The following is a 17308-nucleotide window of genomic DNA, read 5'->3' on the forward strand; positions in this document are numbered from 1 at the left end:
GACGTCATTTCCCTTGGCGGTCCCCCCCCCCCGCCAGCCCGGGATGAGGCAATAACTCTCCGGCCGGGTGTTTATCGGCCGCGATCGGGACTCGGAGGGTCCCGCACCAGAGCCAGCAGCCGCCCGCGCCCCTGCGGGACAGGGCCCGTCCAGCCGGGAGCCCCGCTCGCCCCCCCGGGCCGGGAGCCCTGCGGGGGGGAGGATGTCGCATAGGGCGGGGCAGGGGGCCCGGGATTCCGACCCCCAGCGGGCCCCCCCGACCGTCTACGTCCTGCTGGAGGGACCCCGCACGGCCGAGGCCGTCCAGGTGCTGAGGTGAGGGGGGCAGAGACCCCCCGGGACTCCCCTGTCTGCTGGAGTCTCCCTTCCCCCCGGACTCCCCTTCCCCCCGGGTCCCCTCCCCCCTTCTTCCGTACCCCTCCAGCATCTGCTCCCCACTTCCGCCAGCCATTCACCCCCCGGCCCCAGCTCCTGCCCCAAACGGCCCAGGTCCGCGCTCCCCCAGCCCCAATTTCTAGGGAACAGGACCCTCCCCCACACGTCACTAGATTCCCCGTCTGTCTTCACCTCCAGGGGACTGCAGGTCGGGAGTGAGGGGCAGCTGCGGGGGGCAGGGGGCTGCGGGTCGGGAGTGAGGGGCACCGGCAGGGCTTGGGGGGGAGGGGGCTGCGGATCGGGAGTGAGGGGCAGCGGCAGGGCTTGGGGGGGAGGGGGCTGCGGGTCGGGAGTGAGGGGCACCGGCAGGGCTGGGGGGGGGCTGCCCCAGGCTGGTGCCCGGGGACGTGGCAGGGTCTCAGTGCCCCTGGCACCGTCTGGGCACCAGGGGCTGGTGCTGGCATGAGAGCGTCTGTCCAGGGGGGACCTGGCTGCATTTGGAGCCAGGAGTGTGGGGGAAGGGACTGGGGCCTAGTGGTTGGAGCAGGGGGGTGGGAACCAGGACTCCAGGGTTCTCTACCCGCTCACAGGTTTGCTGTAACACAGCCCCCCTCCCCCAACCCTGCTCTATGGACATTTCTGGCCCCTCACGACCTAGACCCCCGGGCTCCAGGGTTTGGTTAATGATCCCTAGAGGCTGGAGCGGGGGAGGGGGCCACAAGGGGGCTAGTCACTGAAGGTCACTCAGCGAGTTGAGGGGAGGCCTGAAACCAGCCCCCCCCCGGCTCTAACCACCAGCCCCCACTTCTCTCTCAGACCTGGAAAGAGAACCCAGGAGTCCTGGCTCCCAGCCCGCCCCCGCTCTAACCACTAGCCCCTACTCACCTCCCAGAGCCAGGGAGAGAACCCAGGAGTCCTGGCTCCCAGCCCCACTCTAACCACCAGCCCCCACTCCCCTCCCAGAGCCAGGGAGAGACCCCAGACGCTCTGCTGGGGGGGGGGGTCAGTGGAGAAGATTCTTATGGGGGGGGCGGTTAGATTTTAGAGGAAGCTCCAGTGCGGGGGAGGGAGGGAACTTCATCTTTCCAGGAGAACCGGGGCGAACCCGGGGGGAGCCCCTCACCCCCTGACCCCTCCCAAGGCAGCCTGGAGCTGAGCTGACACCCCCCCCCCCCCGTCACTTCCCCTCTAACTGCTGAGTCTGCTCCTGGCCATTCAATTTCCTTCTGCCACTGGGAGTCCCAGCCTGCCCCCCCCCACCTCTGGTGGTGCCCCTCACTCCCGACCCACAGCCCCCTGCACCATGTCATATTGAAAGCAGAAGCGGGTGTAACTCTCATCATTGCAATTTCCACGTGTGTGTGTTAGGAGGGGGTATTTTACCCCCCAGAAGAAACCCCCATAACCCTTTGGAATCCATCCCCAGCTGGGGTGTTTTGGGGCTTGAGATGGGGGTAGGGAGGGGCAGGGTGTCTGCAGAGACCCCTCCAAAGGCCTGTGTATATATCTGGGGTCAAGACATCCCCCCTCAATTCCACCCCCCCAAAAAATTGCTCCCGCATCCCTGGATAGAACCCAGGAGTCCTGGTGCCCAGCCCCCACCTGCTCTAACCACTAGACATCACTTCCCTCCCAGCACCAGTGAGAGAACCCAGGAGTCCTGGCTCCCATCTGCCTTGGTTTGGGGCAGGCTGGTCATTCAATGAGTCTAATACCCCCCTTTACTGGGGGAGGGGAGTCCTGGAATGCAGGGGCCCTTTAAGAGGGGGGGTTGCTGCCCCCTGCTAGCCCCTGTCTCCTTTCATGTTTTCTTTATTTTTTCCGCCTGACTATTAAAAGCAACAAGCCCGTCCCCCCCAGATCACCCCAGTATCTGCCCCCCTTATTCTGCAGGCCAGGAACCACATTCTGGGCCCAAGAGGGGTGGGGTGAGGGGGTTGTGTGTTGTCGGGGTGGCTGTGTATGGTGGTGGTGTGTATGTTGGGGGGGTTGTGTATGAGGTTGTGTATTGTGTTGTGGGGAAGTTGTGGGGTGTGTTGGAGGATAGGAGGTTGTGTGTTTGGGTGGGGTGGGTAGTGAGGGTTGCGTCTGGGGTTGTGTGTTGTGGCTGTGTATTGTGGTGGTGTGTGTGTTGTGGGGGTTGCATCTGGGGTTGTGTGTTCTGAGGTGGGGTGCATTCCCATGATGGTTAACCCTGCTCCCCCCATCTGTGTTGGGGACACCCCCCCAAAGCAGCCATTTCAGGGTCCCCACAACCTCATCACCTTGGTTCTCCAGGAAGTGTCCCCCCCCACCCCGGTGTGTCTGGGGGGGTTACCCCTGTCCCCCACTTGTTGTCACCCGAGGGCCTGGTGCAAGAATGGGCAGGGGGTGGGGAGGCATCTAGTGGTGGGGACCAGCCACTGAGGGGCGCTCGTGAGTCCCTCATGGCAATGATTCCCATGGCCAACGCCCAAGGCCAACTCTTGCGTCTACCGGGGAGGCACGAGGGGGCGGGGAGAGGATGCGCCATGAGAAATTTGCACGAGACCAATGCACGAGGATTCACGCTCGCTCTGTCTCCCCCACCCTCCCCCAGCCTCGAGTCTTTGCTCCCCGAGTCGGGCATCGTCGCGGACATTGACTTAGAGAACGTCTTCTCCTTGGTCGGGGACAACTTCTACGAGCTCAAAAGCCAGCCCATCTCCGGGAGGTAAGGCAGCCATCTTTGGGGCAGCTCTTAGTAGGGCCCCTCTTCTGTCACCTTCTCCCTTCTTTGGCCCCCCACATCCTGCAAACCCCAGGGGGATGCAAGGACCCCAATGCCAGATGGCAGCTGGGGGGAAGGGGGGCCATTCCCTCGGGCAGCCTCCCACCCCAGGCTCTGACCGCCAGGAGGGAGAGAAGGGGAGCAAGGGAGCAAAGGGCCTCCTCACCCCAATTATACAAGTCCCCACCCCCAAATTGGCCCCAGCGGCCCCATGGACGAAATCCAAGATGGCCACCTTTAGCCGTATTTGCCTGTGGATAATGGGGGTGGGAGGGGGGATGGAAAGAGAGCAGGAAATGGGGGGGCGTACAGGGAGGGGTGGGGGGAGGATTTTGGGGGGCTGGGAAGGATTTGGGGGGCTGTATGGCGGGGGCAGGATTCTGCACATCCCCCCTCATGTCTCTAACTCTGTCTGTCTCTCCCAGTCCCCCGGCCGCCCCCCTGCAGCCGCCGGCCCCCCCAGCACCGGGGGACCCCCCTGGCCCCAGCATGTCGTCATCACGGGTGCTGCTGCGGCAGCAGCTGATGCGGGCGCAGACTCAGGAGCAGGAGCGGCGGGAGCAGCAGCAGGCGGCCCAGTTCCTGCCCCCCAACTCCATGCCCCCCACCCCGGCCATCTCCGTCAGCAGCCCCCTGCCCCGCCCCTCCGCCCAGGTCCCGGTCGAGGTGCTCAAGGTGAGAGCCTGGGGCACCTGCGGGGAATGGGGCCTGTCCCCTCTGGGGGGCACCGGCTCCCACCTGACCCCAGGGTGGGGACTGGCTGGCTCAGGGGGGCAGGGAATGGGGCAGGGGCCTGTCCCCTCTGGGGGGCACCGGCTCCCACCTGACCCCAGGGCGGGGACTTGCTAGCTCGGGGGGGGGCAGGGAATGGGGCAGGGGCCTGTCCACTCTAGGGGGCACCGGCTCTCACCCGGCCCCAGGGCAGGGACTGGCTGGCTCAGGGGGGCAGGGAATGGGGCAGGGGCCTGTCCCCTGTGGGGGACCCCAGCTGGCATTCAGGGGCTGGCTGGAGGGGGGTGGGCGGGGAGGGGCTCACCCCTAATGGCCCCTGTTCTGCCCCCCCAGGTCCAGACCCACCTGGAGAACCCGACCCGGTACCACATCCAGGCGGCCCAGCGGCAGCAGGTCAAGCAGTACCTCTCCACCACCATGGGCAACAAGCTGGCTGCCCAGGCCGTGGCCGGCTCCAGCCCCGGCGCCCCCGCCCACTCCCCCCAGGCTGGCTCGGCCCCCGAGCCCCACAGCCTGCCCCCCCGGCAGCAGCCCGCCTCGGGCCCCGGCAGCGCGCCCAACAGCCCCATGGCCATGCTGCACATCAGCTCCAACTCGGAGAAGGAGGTGAGTGGGGTCCCCCCCTCCACACCCCCACCCTGAATCCCTGCTCCCCATCCAGCCCCTCTGCTCCCCCATTCCCCTCAAACTCCTTCCCCCCTCGGGGCCCCGTTCCCCAGCCCCCTTCCCTTCCCCACTCTGCCCCTGCCCCAAATCCCTGCTCCCCACCCAGCCCCTCTGCCCCCTCTGCTCCCCCATTCCCCCCAAACCCCTTCCCCCCTACTGGGCCCCCATTCCCCAGCCCCCTTCCCTTCCCCACTCTGTTCCCCCACCCCAAATCCCTGCTCCCCATCCAGCCCCTCTGCTCCCCGTGTCCCCCATCTGTTCGTCACTCCGAATCCCTGCTCCCCATCCAGCCCCTCTGCCCCCTCATTTCCCCCAAACCCCTTCCCCCCTCTGGGCACCCATTCCCCAGCCCCCTTCCCTTCCCCACTCTATGTCCCTGCCCCAAATCCCTGCTCTTCATCCAGCCTTTCTGCTCCCCCATTCCCCCCCAAACCCCTTCCCCCAGACCCCCATCCTAGCCCCCCAGCCCACATCTCTGTGCTCCTGCTGCCCACCACCTGGCTGCCTTCCCCATCTGCCCCTCTCCCAACGTACCCCGCTCCCTGCATGCTGCAGGTGGTGGGGCGGGGACACCCACTTTCCCCTCTACCCCAGGAAACATATCTAATAACCCCTCCCTCCCCAGATCGATGATGTCATCGATGAGATCATCAGCCTGGAGTCCAGCTACAATGACGAGATGCTGAACTACATGTCTGTAGACGGGGGGCTGCAGCTGCCCAGCACGGTAATGGGGTGCAGGGTCTGGGGGGCCCCTCGCAGATCGCAACTGGGGTGCTAGGAGAGGGAATGCCGTCCCTTTAAGGGTGACTGGGAGATGGTGACTGGCTTATACTCTGCACCTTTAAGGCCAACAGGGGTGGGTTGGGACTCTGCCCCTTTAAGGCTGACTGGGGGTGGTGGCCAACTGAGGCTCCACCCCTTTAAGGGCGCCTGGGTGGGAACACCCCTGCCAAGATGGGCCATTGGCCCTTTAAGACACCGCCCCTTTAAGGTAGTGGCCAGGCCAGACAGCGCCCCCATAGGCCAGGAGGCATCACTGCGCCACAATGAATTTTAACCCCTTGTCTCCCACGCAGCTGCCGGTGGCCGGGAACCTGCTGGAGATTTATAGCAGCCCGGGGCTCACGGACCCAACCGTTCCGGTCAGCAATTCCTGCCCCGCCGACCTGCCCAACATCAAGACAGAGTTGTCAGGTACCCAATGCTGGGGAGTGGCGGTGAGGGGGGACGTGGCAGGGGGCACTCTCCCCCCGTTCCCCAGTGGTTGGTGCTGTGTCTTTCCAGACCTCTGTCCATCTGTCCCACTGATACACTCCTTTCTTCCCTGGTCACAGAGAATGAAGCCAAAGCGCTGATGAAGGAGAGGCAGAAAAAAGACAATCACAACCTGAGTGAGTGTCTCCTGGGCAGTGAGTAGAGTCTTCTTGAGAGGCTGCAGTTGGGGGGGCATGGATATTTGGGGAGAAGTCACAGGACTCCATCCCCCCGTTACACCCATGTGGGGAGGTGGGTCACACTGGAATGAGAAATCGCGCTGACATCGGCCAGAGAAACTCCCAGCCACGTGACATGGATGAAGAGGTTTAGGGAGCCCTGGATATTAATCATGGAGGGGTGAGTGGCAGGAATTGGGGCTGGACGGGACCCTGGGCTGGCTGGGCCCAAGGCATCTGAGCCGCAATTTCTCCCTCTGCAGTTGAAAGACGCAGACGTTTCAACATCAACGACCGAATCAAGGAGCTGGGAACCCTCATTCCCAAATCCAATGACCCGTAAGTGTGTGTGGGACAGGGGTGGGTGGGAGTGGGGGCCCGGAGCCCCCTGCTCTAACTACTAGACCCCACTCCCTCCCAGAGCTGGGGAGAGAACCTAGGAGTCCTGGCTCCCAGCCTGCCTGCTCTAACCACCAGCCCCCACTCCCCTCCCAGAGCCAGGGAGAGAACCCAGGCGTCCTGGCTCCCAGCCCCCCTGCTCCTTTTCTGCCCCCAGGGAGATGCGCTGGAACAAAGGAACGATCCTGAAGGCCTCCGTGGATTACATCCGCAAGCTGCAGAAGGAGCAGCAGCGCTCCAAGGAGATGGAGCTGAGACAACGCAAGCTGGAGCAAGCAAACCGCAGCCTGCAGCTCCGGGTGCAGGTCAGCCCGCGGGCGCTGTGGGGCTGGGCAGGGGGTGCCCTCCCCTGGCAGGTGGAGCTGGGCGCTCTGGGGGCGCTGTGGGGCTGGGCAGGGGGTGCCCTCCCCTGGCAGGTGGGGCCAGGCACTCTGGGGGTGCTGTGCTGCAGGGGGTGCTCTCCCCTGCCAGGCAGGGCCAGGCACTGGGGTGCCACGATGGGGGTGGGGAGAGGGGCAGATTAGTGGGGGGCTCAGCAGGGGGCAGTCTGCCAACCACCCCTTCTCTCCCCCTGCAGGAACTGGAGATGCAAGCCCAGCTGCACGGCTTGCCCCTCACCTCGTCGGCAGGGCTGCTGCCCCTGGGGTGCTCTGGGGAGGGCGCCAAGCCGGAAGGCCCTGGACCCCCTCCGTTCCGGGGGGGCCCCTCCTGCACCCCGGCTCCCACCTCTTCCGCCGCCTGCCTCCTGGACCTGGCCTTCCCCTCGGAGGAGCTGGGGGAGGCCGGGCTGGGCTTCCCCCTGGGGCTGGGGGTTGATGGGGGCCTGGAGGACATTCTTATGGAGGATGGGGGGCCCCTGTCGCCCCTGGGGGCCTCCGACCCCCTGCTCTCGTCCCTCTCCCCCGGCGCCTCCAAAGGCTCCAGCCGCCGCAGCAGCTTCAGCATGGAGGAGGATTCCTGATCCTGGCCCCGCCCCTCTGGGGTGGGAGGAGCCAGGGGAGCCACACCTCTAATCCCATCAGGCTCCACCCCCTGGCTGTCTCCGGGCTCTGCTCCCCTCTTTTATAGGCTCCGCAAGCTCCTCCCTTTCTCTCCACTTTCGCTCCATGGGCAGCGCCCCAGGCTCGTAAGCCCCTCCTTCTCAGCTCAAGCTCCACCCCACTGCACAGGCCCCGCCCCAGCTGTCTGTGCACAGCACCAGAGTTCCAAAAGCTCCACCCCTCCTCAAGCCCCTCCCCGTCACATAGGCTCCACCCCTTTTAGCAGGCGGGACTGGGCCGCAGAGTTTGACTCTGCCCCTTTTACCCTGGCTCGCCGCCCTGTTGTATAGGCCCCGCTCCTTGTCTGTTCCCAAGCTCCACCCCTTTTCTAGCCCCACACATGTAGAAGCCCTGCCCTCTCCAGAGCACACCCCTTTTACATAGGCCCCACCCCTTATTTGCAGTACCCACCCCTCTAGTCATCACCCCCCCTTTCCTGCAAGACACACCCCTTTTTGACAGGCTCCGCCCCTTTCATACATGCCCCCCGCCCATTTGTTCTCTTCCTTAATGGATAACCCTCCACACACCCCTCTCCCCCACGCACACACCTCCTCTAAACTACCCCTCCCTTCCCCCCCCAACCTTGATTGTGGAGCATCAGGGGACTCCCCCTGCAGCCTACTTGAGGGTCAGGGGGCCCCCATGGCCTCTCCCCAACAGGCTGTGTATGTAGGGGTGCTTGTGATTGGGGGAGACCCTAAAAGGAGCTATTCCCCACAGCTATGTTAATATCGGGGTTCATTCGAGCCCGCACTGTGAACAGAGCCATGCACCCTGAAACCTAAGAGGGACAAAATGGGGGTGTGGGTATTGGGGGGGGCTGATTGGCTCCTACATGGCCCCTCCAAACCGGTGGGTGTCAGCTCATTCCCGAGGGGGGTGGCCACCCCAATTTTGGGATGGGGTGTCCCTATTTCCAGCTTCTTCCAATACATTTCCCCCCTCTTCTGACTGCGTACTCCCAAAATCTGCTTCATGGAGGAGGGCTATGTATGAGGGGTCCCCTGGATAAAACAAGTGTACCCCCAAAACTTGTACTCCTAGCTATGGAGTGTCCTTTCAGAAAATGGGGCACTGAGGCACTCACCCAAATGCACCCCAAAATCTGCTCTACTGGGGGAATAAAAAGGGGTGCTCTTCAGAAAATGGGGTACAGGGGGAATTAAATGCCTATAAGCCAAATGTTGGAAGCCTTGGGGATCAACTATTAATGGGGTCCTCTCTTTTGGAGGGAGGGTGCATAAAAATGTCAGAACACCCACATTTATCTCCCCCAAATTGGCTGCTCTTTTAGGGTGACATTTGGAGGAGTGACTCACAGGCTCTAACCTTCCATGGCCCCCCCAAAAGTGTGGCACCCCAAAAACACACGAGCAGGGGAGTCACTGTTGAGTCCTGTCCTTTCCATAGCCCCATTGTGTATATGTCCCCTAAATAAGGGTGAGAGTGCTTTTTGGGGGTCTATGTCTTGTGGGGGACTCAGGCAGATTTTGGGGGGACAAAGTGGGAGGGAATTTTTTTAAATGCTTTTATTTTATACAAATCCTATTTTTTTTAAGAGAAAATTATAACCTTTCCTGGCTCATCCAAATCTGGGGTTCAGGGGATTCTCATTTGCCTTTTCATACTCCCTGCCCAGCCCACCACCAATAACCCCCACAGGCATGAAGGATCCCCCTTAATTTCCCCTCTAGGGGGCATCAGCTCCCCTCCAGCCCCAGTGCAGGGGGCTGGCTGGCTCAGGGGGGCAGGAAATGGGGCATGGGGCTTGTCCCCTCTAGGGGGCACCGGCTTTCACCTGGCCCCAGGGTAGGGCACTGGCTGGATCAGGGGAGTGGGAATAGGGCATAGGGCCTATCCCCTTTAGCGATGGGAAGGGGGGTAGTTTGTGGGGGGATATGGGGGAGGAGAAGGCATGTCTAAAAATAGGATGGGGAGATTTGGGGAGGTGCTTTGCGTAGCAAAGCTTTGGGGGCTGGGATGCATAGAGGGAATGAAGGGGAGGTTACAGAAAAGGGGGGCTGGATTGCATGGAGGGGGGCTGGAGGAGCTATGGCTATTGGGGTGCATGAAAGGTGATCAGCAGCCTTCTGGTAGGGGGTGACAGCTCTATTACTTTTGGGGAGGGGGCTGGCTCTACCCCAACTCCACCCGTATCCCCCTCCCCAGTTTTGTACCGAGACATGGAAATAAATATTCGCTCTGAGATGCTTATAAATAAACCCAGACCGCTGATGATTTTTTAACACGGCCCCGTGTCCAGAGTCTGATTTGGGATGTGTGTATGTGGGGAGTAATGATTCCTTTGCTCTCTTGGGCTTCGGGGGGCGCTGAGGCCATGTTTGTGGGCGCTGGCTGCTGCCCTGCAGGCTCCTGCTTTCGCATTGGAAATTAGAGATTCTCCAGCGCTCCAGGGCCGGGGCTGGAAGTGAGAAGGAGCCAAGGGTGGCTCGCGGGGTGGGTTGAGCCCGTCGACTTGTCTCCGTGTCCCCAGCACCTAGACCCATCGAACTGTGCCCCGGCCCCATTAGCGGGGCAGCCCCCCACCCCGGGGTCTGGCTCTTCCTCCAGGATCGGCCACGTGGCCTCTGAGAGGGAGCCCCTGGGGCTCCTGCCCTCCTGCTTGGTCCCGGAGCATCCGACTGAGCTAGGCATCTGGCGTGAAACGCGGGCACACCTCCAGGGCTGGCAGGGGGACGACCGCTGGGGTGCTGTGGGTGGGGGGTGCGTGGGTGAGAGGCAAAGAGCCGGGCAGGCCCAGGGAAGGGAGCTTGGGGCAATGGGGAGGGGGGAGCGGGCCTAGGGGTGATGAGGTGGGACCCTGGGGAGGCAGCAGGGGATGGGTGGATAGAGGATCTGGGGGGGGGGGGCAGCTTAATTAGCCTGGGTTAATTGGGTGGCCCCCAGCCCTGGCCGCTCATTAGCGCAGCAGCCTCATTAATTAGCCCAGGGTTAATTGGGTGGCACTGATTGGCTCTGGTTGAGTCATTAATCGATCCTGGTGCTCCCCCCCCCCGCCTCCCCAGGCACCTGCCTTAATGACCCCACCCCCCCCCCCCGGGCTCTCGTTAACTGGGGTAATTAGCTAATTGGGGCTGGCTAATCAGTGCTAATGAAGGATTCCAGTAATTGGCCTGGGTGGGTCTGAAGTGGGGGCAGCCAAGGAGAGCCCCCCCCCAGCCGTGTCACTAATTAATCGTTACTTCAGGCTGACTAGTGGTTGCACTAATTGGGATGGGGAGGGGGCGCTAGGGCCCTCCTTGGAGGACCAAAGGAGGTGACGCTCCCTGAATGCGTCACTATGGTCACCACGCTTCCGGTTTCACAAGAGACGCTCTGTCCCTTAGAGCTCTATGGTCGCCACTTCCGGTCTGGCGGGCGACGCTCTCTCGCGTGGGCTTGCTACATTTCTATGGTCCTCAAGTCACAGCCGTGCTGCGAGCGACGCTCCTCTTTTCCGGCTTGCGCTTCTGCATCTCTATGGTCATAACTTCCGGTTCATTGGGGGGGCCGGCTATTCCTCGCCCTCCAGCCTCTCTATGATCCTCCGGCGTCTGGGCGCGACTCTTCCCCCAGCGTGCCAGGGCCCTCGCTATGGTCCCTACTTCCTGCTTCCGGCGGACGCTCTCTCCCGTGCCCTCCCCGGCAACTCTATGCTCCGCCCGTAAAGTCACCCGCGCCTTTAACGGCCTGGCGGGGGCCAGGGTGTTTTTTGCCCGCCGACAGGCCGAGGCCGGAAGCGGGGGCGGGCCCTGTCGGGGGAGGAGCCTCAGTGCCGGCAGGAGCCAGGGGGCGGGGCTGGATGGGGCGGGGCTGGAGAGTTGGGGGAGGGGCTAGAGGGGGTGGGGGCGGGGTTGGAAGGGAATGGGGAGGGGTTGGGATCTGGGGCGGGGCTAGAGGGGGTGGGGGAGGGGCTGGAGGGGGCAGGGCTGGAAGGGGAGCTGGGGGTGGGGCTAGAGGGGGTGGGGGAGGGGCTGGAAGGAGAGGGGGGAGCTAGGGGCAGGTCTAGAGGGCGCTGGGGCAGGTCTAGAGGGGGAGGGGCTGGAAGGGGAGGGGTGGAGCCAGGGGCAGGGCTAGAGGGAGCTGGGGAGGGGCTGGAGGGGGAGGAGCTGAAAGGGGAGCTGGGGGTGGGGCTAGATGGGGTGGGGGAGGGGCTGGAAGGGGAGGGGTGGAGCCAGGGGCAGGGCTAGAGGGAGCTGGGAGGGGCTGGAGGGGGAGGAGCTGAAAGGGGAGCTGGGGGTGGGGCTAGATGGGGTGGGGGAGGGGCTGGAAGGGGAGGGGTGGAGCCAGGGGCAGGGCTAGAGGGAGCTGGGGGTGGGGCTGGAGGGGGAGGAGCTGAAAGGGGAGCTGGGGGTGGGGCTAGAGGGGGTGGGGGAGGGGCTGGAAGGAGAGGGGGAGCTAGAGGGCGCTGGGGCGGGGCTGGAGGAGGGACACAGGCATTGGTTGAGGGGCTGGGGGGTTGAGGAGGGGCAGGAGCTGGGGGGGAAGGAGCTGAACAGGGCAGGGCCCGGTTCCCCCAAATCCACCCCTCTCGGCTGTTCCCAGCGACTTGTGCAGCCTGGGCCCTGTGGTGAAGAGCTGCTGGCCCCTGAGGGCTGGGGTTGAGACTCGGCAAACGGGTCTGGCTTGTCCCCTCCAGCAGGGGTCAGGGCCGGTGCTACCATTAAGGCGAACTAGGCGGTTGCCTAGGGCGCCAAGATTTGGGGGCACCAAAAAGCGGTGCCCCCAATTTTTTTTTACAGCGGTTCCTCCCCAAGTGCGCGGTTGCTGCTCCACTTCTCCTGACTCCCAGGCTTGCAGCGCCAATCGGTTGTTTGGCACCGCAAGTCTGGGAGGAGAATTAGAGCGGGGGCGGCGTGCTTGGGGAGGACGCGGAGCAGAGGTGACCTGGGGTGGGGAGGTGCTGCTGCGGGGGGGGGGGCGCCTCAGGGCAGAGTGGGGCGCTGCCGTGGGGGGGGCACCTCAGGGTGGAGGGGGGGCAGGGAGCTGCCGCAGGGCTGGGGGGGCCGCAAGGTGGAAATTTCGCCTAGGGCGCGAAACTTCCTTACGCCGGCCCTGGCAGGGGTACAGGCAAACACTGACCCCCAGCGCCTCTTCCCCCGCCCCCCCACTCTAACCACCAGCCCCCACTCCACTCCCAGAGCTGCGGAGAGAGCCCAGGAGTCCTGGCTTCCAGCCCCCCTGCTCTAACCACTAGACCCCACTCCCCTCCTAGAGCTGGGGAGAGAGTCCAGGAGTTCTGGCTCCCAGCGCCCCTTTGCTCCCCCCGCTCTAACCCCTGTTGTGAAAGTTGGGGGGATTTGAGCCGGGAAGGGGTTAATGAGCTGGGGATGCCTGGCTCTGGGACTGCCCTAATTGGCACCCTCTGGGGAGGCGGAGGGGCAGGGGGATAAGCTGCAAGGTTGGGGTCAGCATGGGGGGGTGTATGGCACTTTGGGTCAGTGTGCGGATGGGGGGAGTGAATCTGTGTCCTGCCTCATCTAGCCCCGTCGCCCCTGCAGGTGGGGGAAGTGCAGCTCCGGAACAGCACCCCACATGCAGGAGCTGTCCAAGGTACCAGGCTAGGGGCTGCAGCTCGTCTGGGGGGGGTCTCCCCTGGCAGGCAGGGTCAGGTTCTGGGGGGCCCTGTGCTGTGGGGAGCAGGACGGGGGGCTGGGCAGGGGGTCCTCTCCCCTGGCAGTCAGGGCCAGGCTCTGGGGGGCCCTGTGCTGTGGGGTGGGGGGCTGGCAAGGGGCGCTCTCCCCTGGCAGGCAGGGCCAGGCTCTGGGGGGCCCTGTGCTGTGGGGTGGGGGGCTGGGCAGGGGGTGCTCTCCCCTGGCAGTCAGGCCAGGCTCTGTGGGCACCGTGCTGTGGGGAGCAGGGGCGGGGGCTGAGCAGAAGGCGCTCTCCCCTGGCAGTCATGGCTGGGTACTGGGGGCCCTGTGCTGTGGGCTGGGGGCTGGGGAGGGGGCGCTCTCCCCTGGCAGTCATGGCTGGGCACTGGGGGCCCTGTGCTGTGAGGTGGGGGGCTGGGCAGGGGGCGCTCTCCCCTGGCAGTCAGGCCAGGGCTCTGGGGGGCCCTGTGCTGTGGGGTGGGGGGCTGGCATGGGGTGCTCTCCCCTGGCAGTTAGGGCCAGGCTCTGGGGGGCCCTGTGCTGTGGGGTGGAGGGCTGGGCAGGGGGCACTCTCCCCTGGCAGGAAGGGCCGGGTGCTCAGGGGTGCTGTGCTGTGGGGGGCTGGGCAGGGGGCGCTCTCCCCTGGCAGGAAGGGCCAGGTGCCCAGGGGTGCTGTGGGGTGGGGGGCTGGCAGGGGGCGCTCTCCCCCTGGGAGGAAGGGCCGGTGCTCAGGGGTGCTGTGGGGTGGGGGCTGGGCAGGGGCACTCTCCCTGGCAGGAAGGGCCGGGTGCTCAGGGGTGCTGTGCTGTGGGGGGCTGGGCAGGGGGCGCTCTCCCCTGGCAGGAAGGGCCAGGTGCCCAGGGGTGCTGTGGGGTGGGGGCTGGGCAGGGGGCGCTCTCCCCTGGGAGGAAGGGCCGGGTGCTCAGGGGTGCTGTGGGGTGGGGGCTGGGCAGGGGGCGCTCTCCCCTGGCAGGAAGGGCCGGGTGCTCAGGGGTGCTGTGGGGTGGGGGCTGGGCAGGGGGCGCTCTCCCCTGCAGGAAGGGCCGGGTGCTCAGGGGTGCTGTGGGTGGGGCTGGGCAGGGGGCGCTCTCCCCTGGGAGGAAGGCCGGGTCTCTGGGGGTGTGGGTGGGGGCTGGGCAGGGGGCGCTCTCCCTAGGAGGAAGGGCCGGGTGCTCAGGGGTGCTGTGGGTGGGGGCGGGGCAGGGGGCGCTCTCGCCTGGCAGGAAGGCTGGGTGCTCAGGGGTGCTGTGTGGTGGGGGCTGGGCAGGGGTGCTCTCCCCTGGCAGGAAGGGCTGGTGCTCAGGGGTGCTGTGCTGTGGGGGCTGAGCAGGGGGCGCTCTCCCCTGGCAGGAGGGCCGGGGTGCTCGGGGTGCTGTGCTGTGGGGGGCTGGGCAGGGGGCGCTCTGCCTGGCAGGAAGGGCCGGTGCTCAGGGGTGCTGTGGGGTGGGGGCTGGGCAGGGGGCGCTCTCGCCTGGCAGGAAGGGCCGGGTGCTCAGGGGTGCTGTGGGGTGGGGGCTGGGCAGGGGGTGCTCTCCCCTGGCAGGAAGGGCCGGGTGTTCAGGGGTGCTGTGCTGTGGGGTGGGGGCTGGGCAGGGGGCGTTCTCGCCTGGCAGGAAGGGCCGGGTGCTCAGGGGTGCTGTGCTGTGGGGGGCTGGGCAGGGGGCGCTCTCGCCTGGCAGGAAGGGTCGGGTGCTCAGGGGTGCTGTGGGGTGGGGTCTGGGCAGGGGGTGCTCTCCCCTTGCAGGAAGGGCTGGATGCTCAGGGGTGCTGTGCTGTGGGGGGCTGGGCAGGGGGCGCTCTCCCCTGGCAGGAAGGGCTGGGTGCTCAGGGGTGCTGTGGGGTGGGGGCTGGGCAGGGGGCGCTCTCCCCTGGCAGGAAGGGCCAGGTGCTCAGGGGTGCTGTGGGGTGGGGGCTGGGCAGGGGGTGCTCTCCCCTGGCAGGAAGGACTGGGTGCTCAGGGGTGCTGTGGGGTGGGGGCTGGGCAGGGGGCGCTCTCCCCTGGCAGGAAGGGCCGGGTGCTCAGGGGTGCTGTGGGGTGGGGGCTGGGCAGGGGGTGCTCTCCCCTGGCAGGAAGGGCTGGGTGCTCAGGGGTGCTGTGGGGTGGGGGCTGGGCAGGGGGCGCTCTCCCCTGGCAGGAAGGGCCGGGTGTTCAGGGGTGCTGTGGGGTGGGGGCTGGGCAGGGGGCGCTCTCCCCTGGCAGGAAGGACTGGGTGCTCAGGGGTGCTGTGCTGTGGGGGCTGGGCAGGGGGTGCTCTCCCCTGGCAGGAAGGGCTGGTTGCTCAGGGGTGCTGTGCTGTGGGGGGCTGAGCAGGGGGGCTTCACCAGGGCTCCAGGCCCCACAGGTCAGACACCAGGTGCTAACCCCTCCCAGCTCTGCTGTCAAAGATGGAGCAAGGGCAGATTGTGGCTGGTGAAAGGGGGAGATGTGGGCTTGTTGGTCCCAGCCAGGATGGAGACAGTGGGATCTGTGGGTTGGATCTGGGCAGGCAGAGGGAGGGTCCCGGGCTCGAGGGGCGCAAGTCTGACCCCTCTCCCCCACAGCTGGCAAAGCAGGTCGAGATCTCCCTGGAGCTGAAGAAGGTGAGTTGGGCTGGCTGAGGTGGATCCCGGATCCCTGACCCCTGGGAGTGGCTGTGGGGTGGGGGGTCTGTGATGACTCCTCACTGGTGGCATTTCACCATCCTCCCTCGCTGCAGCTCGCTGAGCAACTGGCAGAAAAGCCAGAGAGGTAGAGGCAGGAGGTCTGGGTTCTTTCCTTTCTCTGAGGGGGTGGGGTCTGGCGCGTGTGGGGAGAGGGCCGGGAGCCAGGACTCCTGGGTTCTCTCCCCAGCTCTGGGGGGAGGGTATTTGGGATCAAGTGGTTAGAACAGGGGGGACAGGGAGGCAGGAGAGGTGTGGGGGTGGCGGGCTGAGAGCTAGGATGCCTGATGTCTGTGTCTGTCTAGGCCAGGCTACGAGATCCCGGAGGAGACCTGGAGAGTCTCTCCTCCAGGGATAGCGGAGGACCTGAGATGTCGGGTTGGCCTGTTACTCAGTGAGGGGGGAGTGTGGAAATGACCGAGGTGCCTAATGACGTCTTTGTCTCGGTGGCGAGCAGCCAGCTAACGTAGTGAACGCCGGTGAAAACGAGGTAGGATCAGAGGCTAAAATAGGGAAATAACAAGTTAACCGTTCCTTAGACACATCAGATGTCTTCACACCACCAGGACCTGATGATATGCCTCCTGGGATCCTCAGGGAGCTGCCTGAGGAGATGGCTGAGCCGTGGGCGACTAGCTTTGAGAAGGCCTGGCAGACGGGAGAGATTCCGGATGACCAGAAAAGGGCAAATCTAGTGGGCAGCTCTAAAAAGGGGAAGGAGAAGAACTCGGGAATTACGGACCAGTCAGCGTCACTTCTGTACCCGGAAAGATAATGGAGCAAATCATTAAGCAGTTGATTTGCAAACACCTAGAAGATATTGAGGTGATAAGTGACAGTTGCGTGGATCTGTCAAGAACAAATTGTGTCAAACCAACCTGATACCTTTCATTGACAGTGTAACAAGCCGTGTGGACGGGAGGAAGTGCTAGACGTGGTATAGACTTTAGTAAAGCTTTTGATTCTGTCTCGCGTCACCTTCTCCTAAGCAAACTAGGGAAAAGCAACCTAGAGAGAGCTACTGTATGGTGGGCGCAAAACTGGTTGGAAAACTGTTCCCAGAGAGTCATTATCAATGGTTCAGTCAGGCTGGGAGGACATAACAAGTGGGGTCCTGCAGGGATCGGTTCTGGGTCCGGTTCTGTTCAATATCTTCATTGATGATTTAGATAACGGCGTAGAGAGTCCACCGATGAAGTGTGCGGACGATACCAAGCTGGGAGGGATGGCAAGCGCTTTGCAGGACAGGGTTAGAATTCGAAATGATCTGGACAAACTGGAGAAATGGTCGGAAGTCAATCAGATGAAATTCAATGAGGATAAATTCAAAGTGCTCCTCTTCGGAAGGAACAGTCAGTCGCACGCACTCAATGGCAGTGATGGCCTAGGAAGGGGCACCGTGGAAAGGGATCTGGGGGGGGTCACAGTGGATCACAAGCTAAATATGAGTCAACAATGTGACGCTGTTGCAAAAAAAGCGACCATCCTTCTGGGCTGTATCAGCAGGAGTGTCGTGAGCAAGACACGAGGAGTGATTCTTCCGCTCTGCTCCGCGCTGATACGGCCTCAGCTGGAGAATTGTGTCCAGTTCTGGGCGCCACATGTCAGGAAAGACGTGAACAAACCGGAGCAAGGCCAGAGAAGAGCGACAAAAATGGTGAAAGGGCTGGAAAA

General features: G+C 64.1%; 1 protein-coding gene and 1 long non-coding RNA gene across 3 annotated transcripts; both read left to right on the forward strand.

The window, feature by feature from the left end:
* Window positions 1-18: 18 nt before the first annotated feature.
* Window positions 19-9651, forward strand: TFE3 (transcription factor binding to IGHM enhancer 3). Of its 2 annotated transcripts, none has more exons than XM_030547306.1 (10): window positions 19-315; window positions 2954-3067; window positions 3550-3799; window positions 4190-4462; window positions 5148-5249; window positions 5602-5719; window positions 5860-5916; window positions 6222-6297; window positions 6454-6662; window positions 6935-7258. In XM_030547306.1, the coding sequence occupies exons 1-10, from the start codon at window positions 203-205 to the stop codon at window positions 7171-7173; spliced, it is 1551 nt and encodes a 516-aa protein (XP_030403166.1). In that variant the 5' UTR covers window positions 19-202; the 3' UTR covers window positions 7174-7258. The 2 variants fall into 2 exon arrangements, with proteins under 2 accessions (XP_030403166.1, XP_030403165.1); XM_030547305.1 differs by having other exon boundaries at window positions 22-315; window positions 6515-6662; window positions 6935-9651.
* Window positions 9652-15296: 5645 nt separating this feature from the next.
* LOC115643326 lies at window positions 15297-16601 on the forward strand. The gene is made up of 3 exons (XR_003998310.1): window positions 15297-15574; window positions 15940-16124; window positions 16201-16601. It is a non-coding gene; the product is annotated as an uncharacterized LOC115643326 (long non-coding RNA).
* Window positions 16602-17308: the final 707 nt, after the last annotated feature.

Source organism: Gopherus evgoodei, unplaced genomic scaffold (assembly GCF_007399415.2).
Source record: "Gopherus evgoodei ecotype Sinaloan lineage unplaced genomic scaffold, rGopEvg1_v1.p scaffold_57_arrow_ctg1, whole genome shotgun sequence".
Classification (NCBI taxonomy): domain Eukaryota; kingdom Metazoa; phylum Chordata; order Testudines; family Testudinidae; genus Gopherus; species Gopherus evgoodei.

Excerpts from the sequence above, each read along its gene's own strand:
- TFE3 (XM_030547305.1), top strand. The coding sequence starts at position 203 with ATGTCGCATAGGGCGGGGCAGGGGGCCCGGGATTCCGACCCCCAGCGG. Across the intron at positions 4,463-5,147 it reads GCTCCAACTCGGAGAAGGAG|ATCGATGATGTCATCGATGA; the intron begins GTGAGTGGGGTC and ends CTCCCTCCCCAG. Across the intron at positions 6,663-6,934 it reads GCCTGCAGCTCCGGGTGCAG|GAACTGGAGATGCAAGCCCA; the intron begins GTCAGCCCGCGG and ends CTCCCCCTGCAG.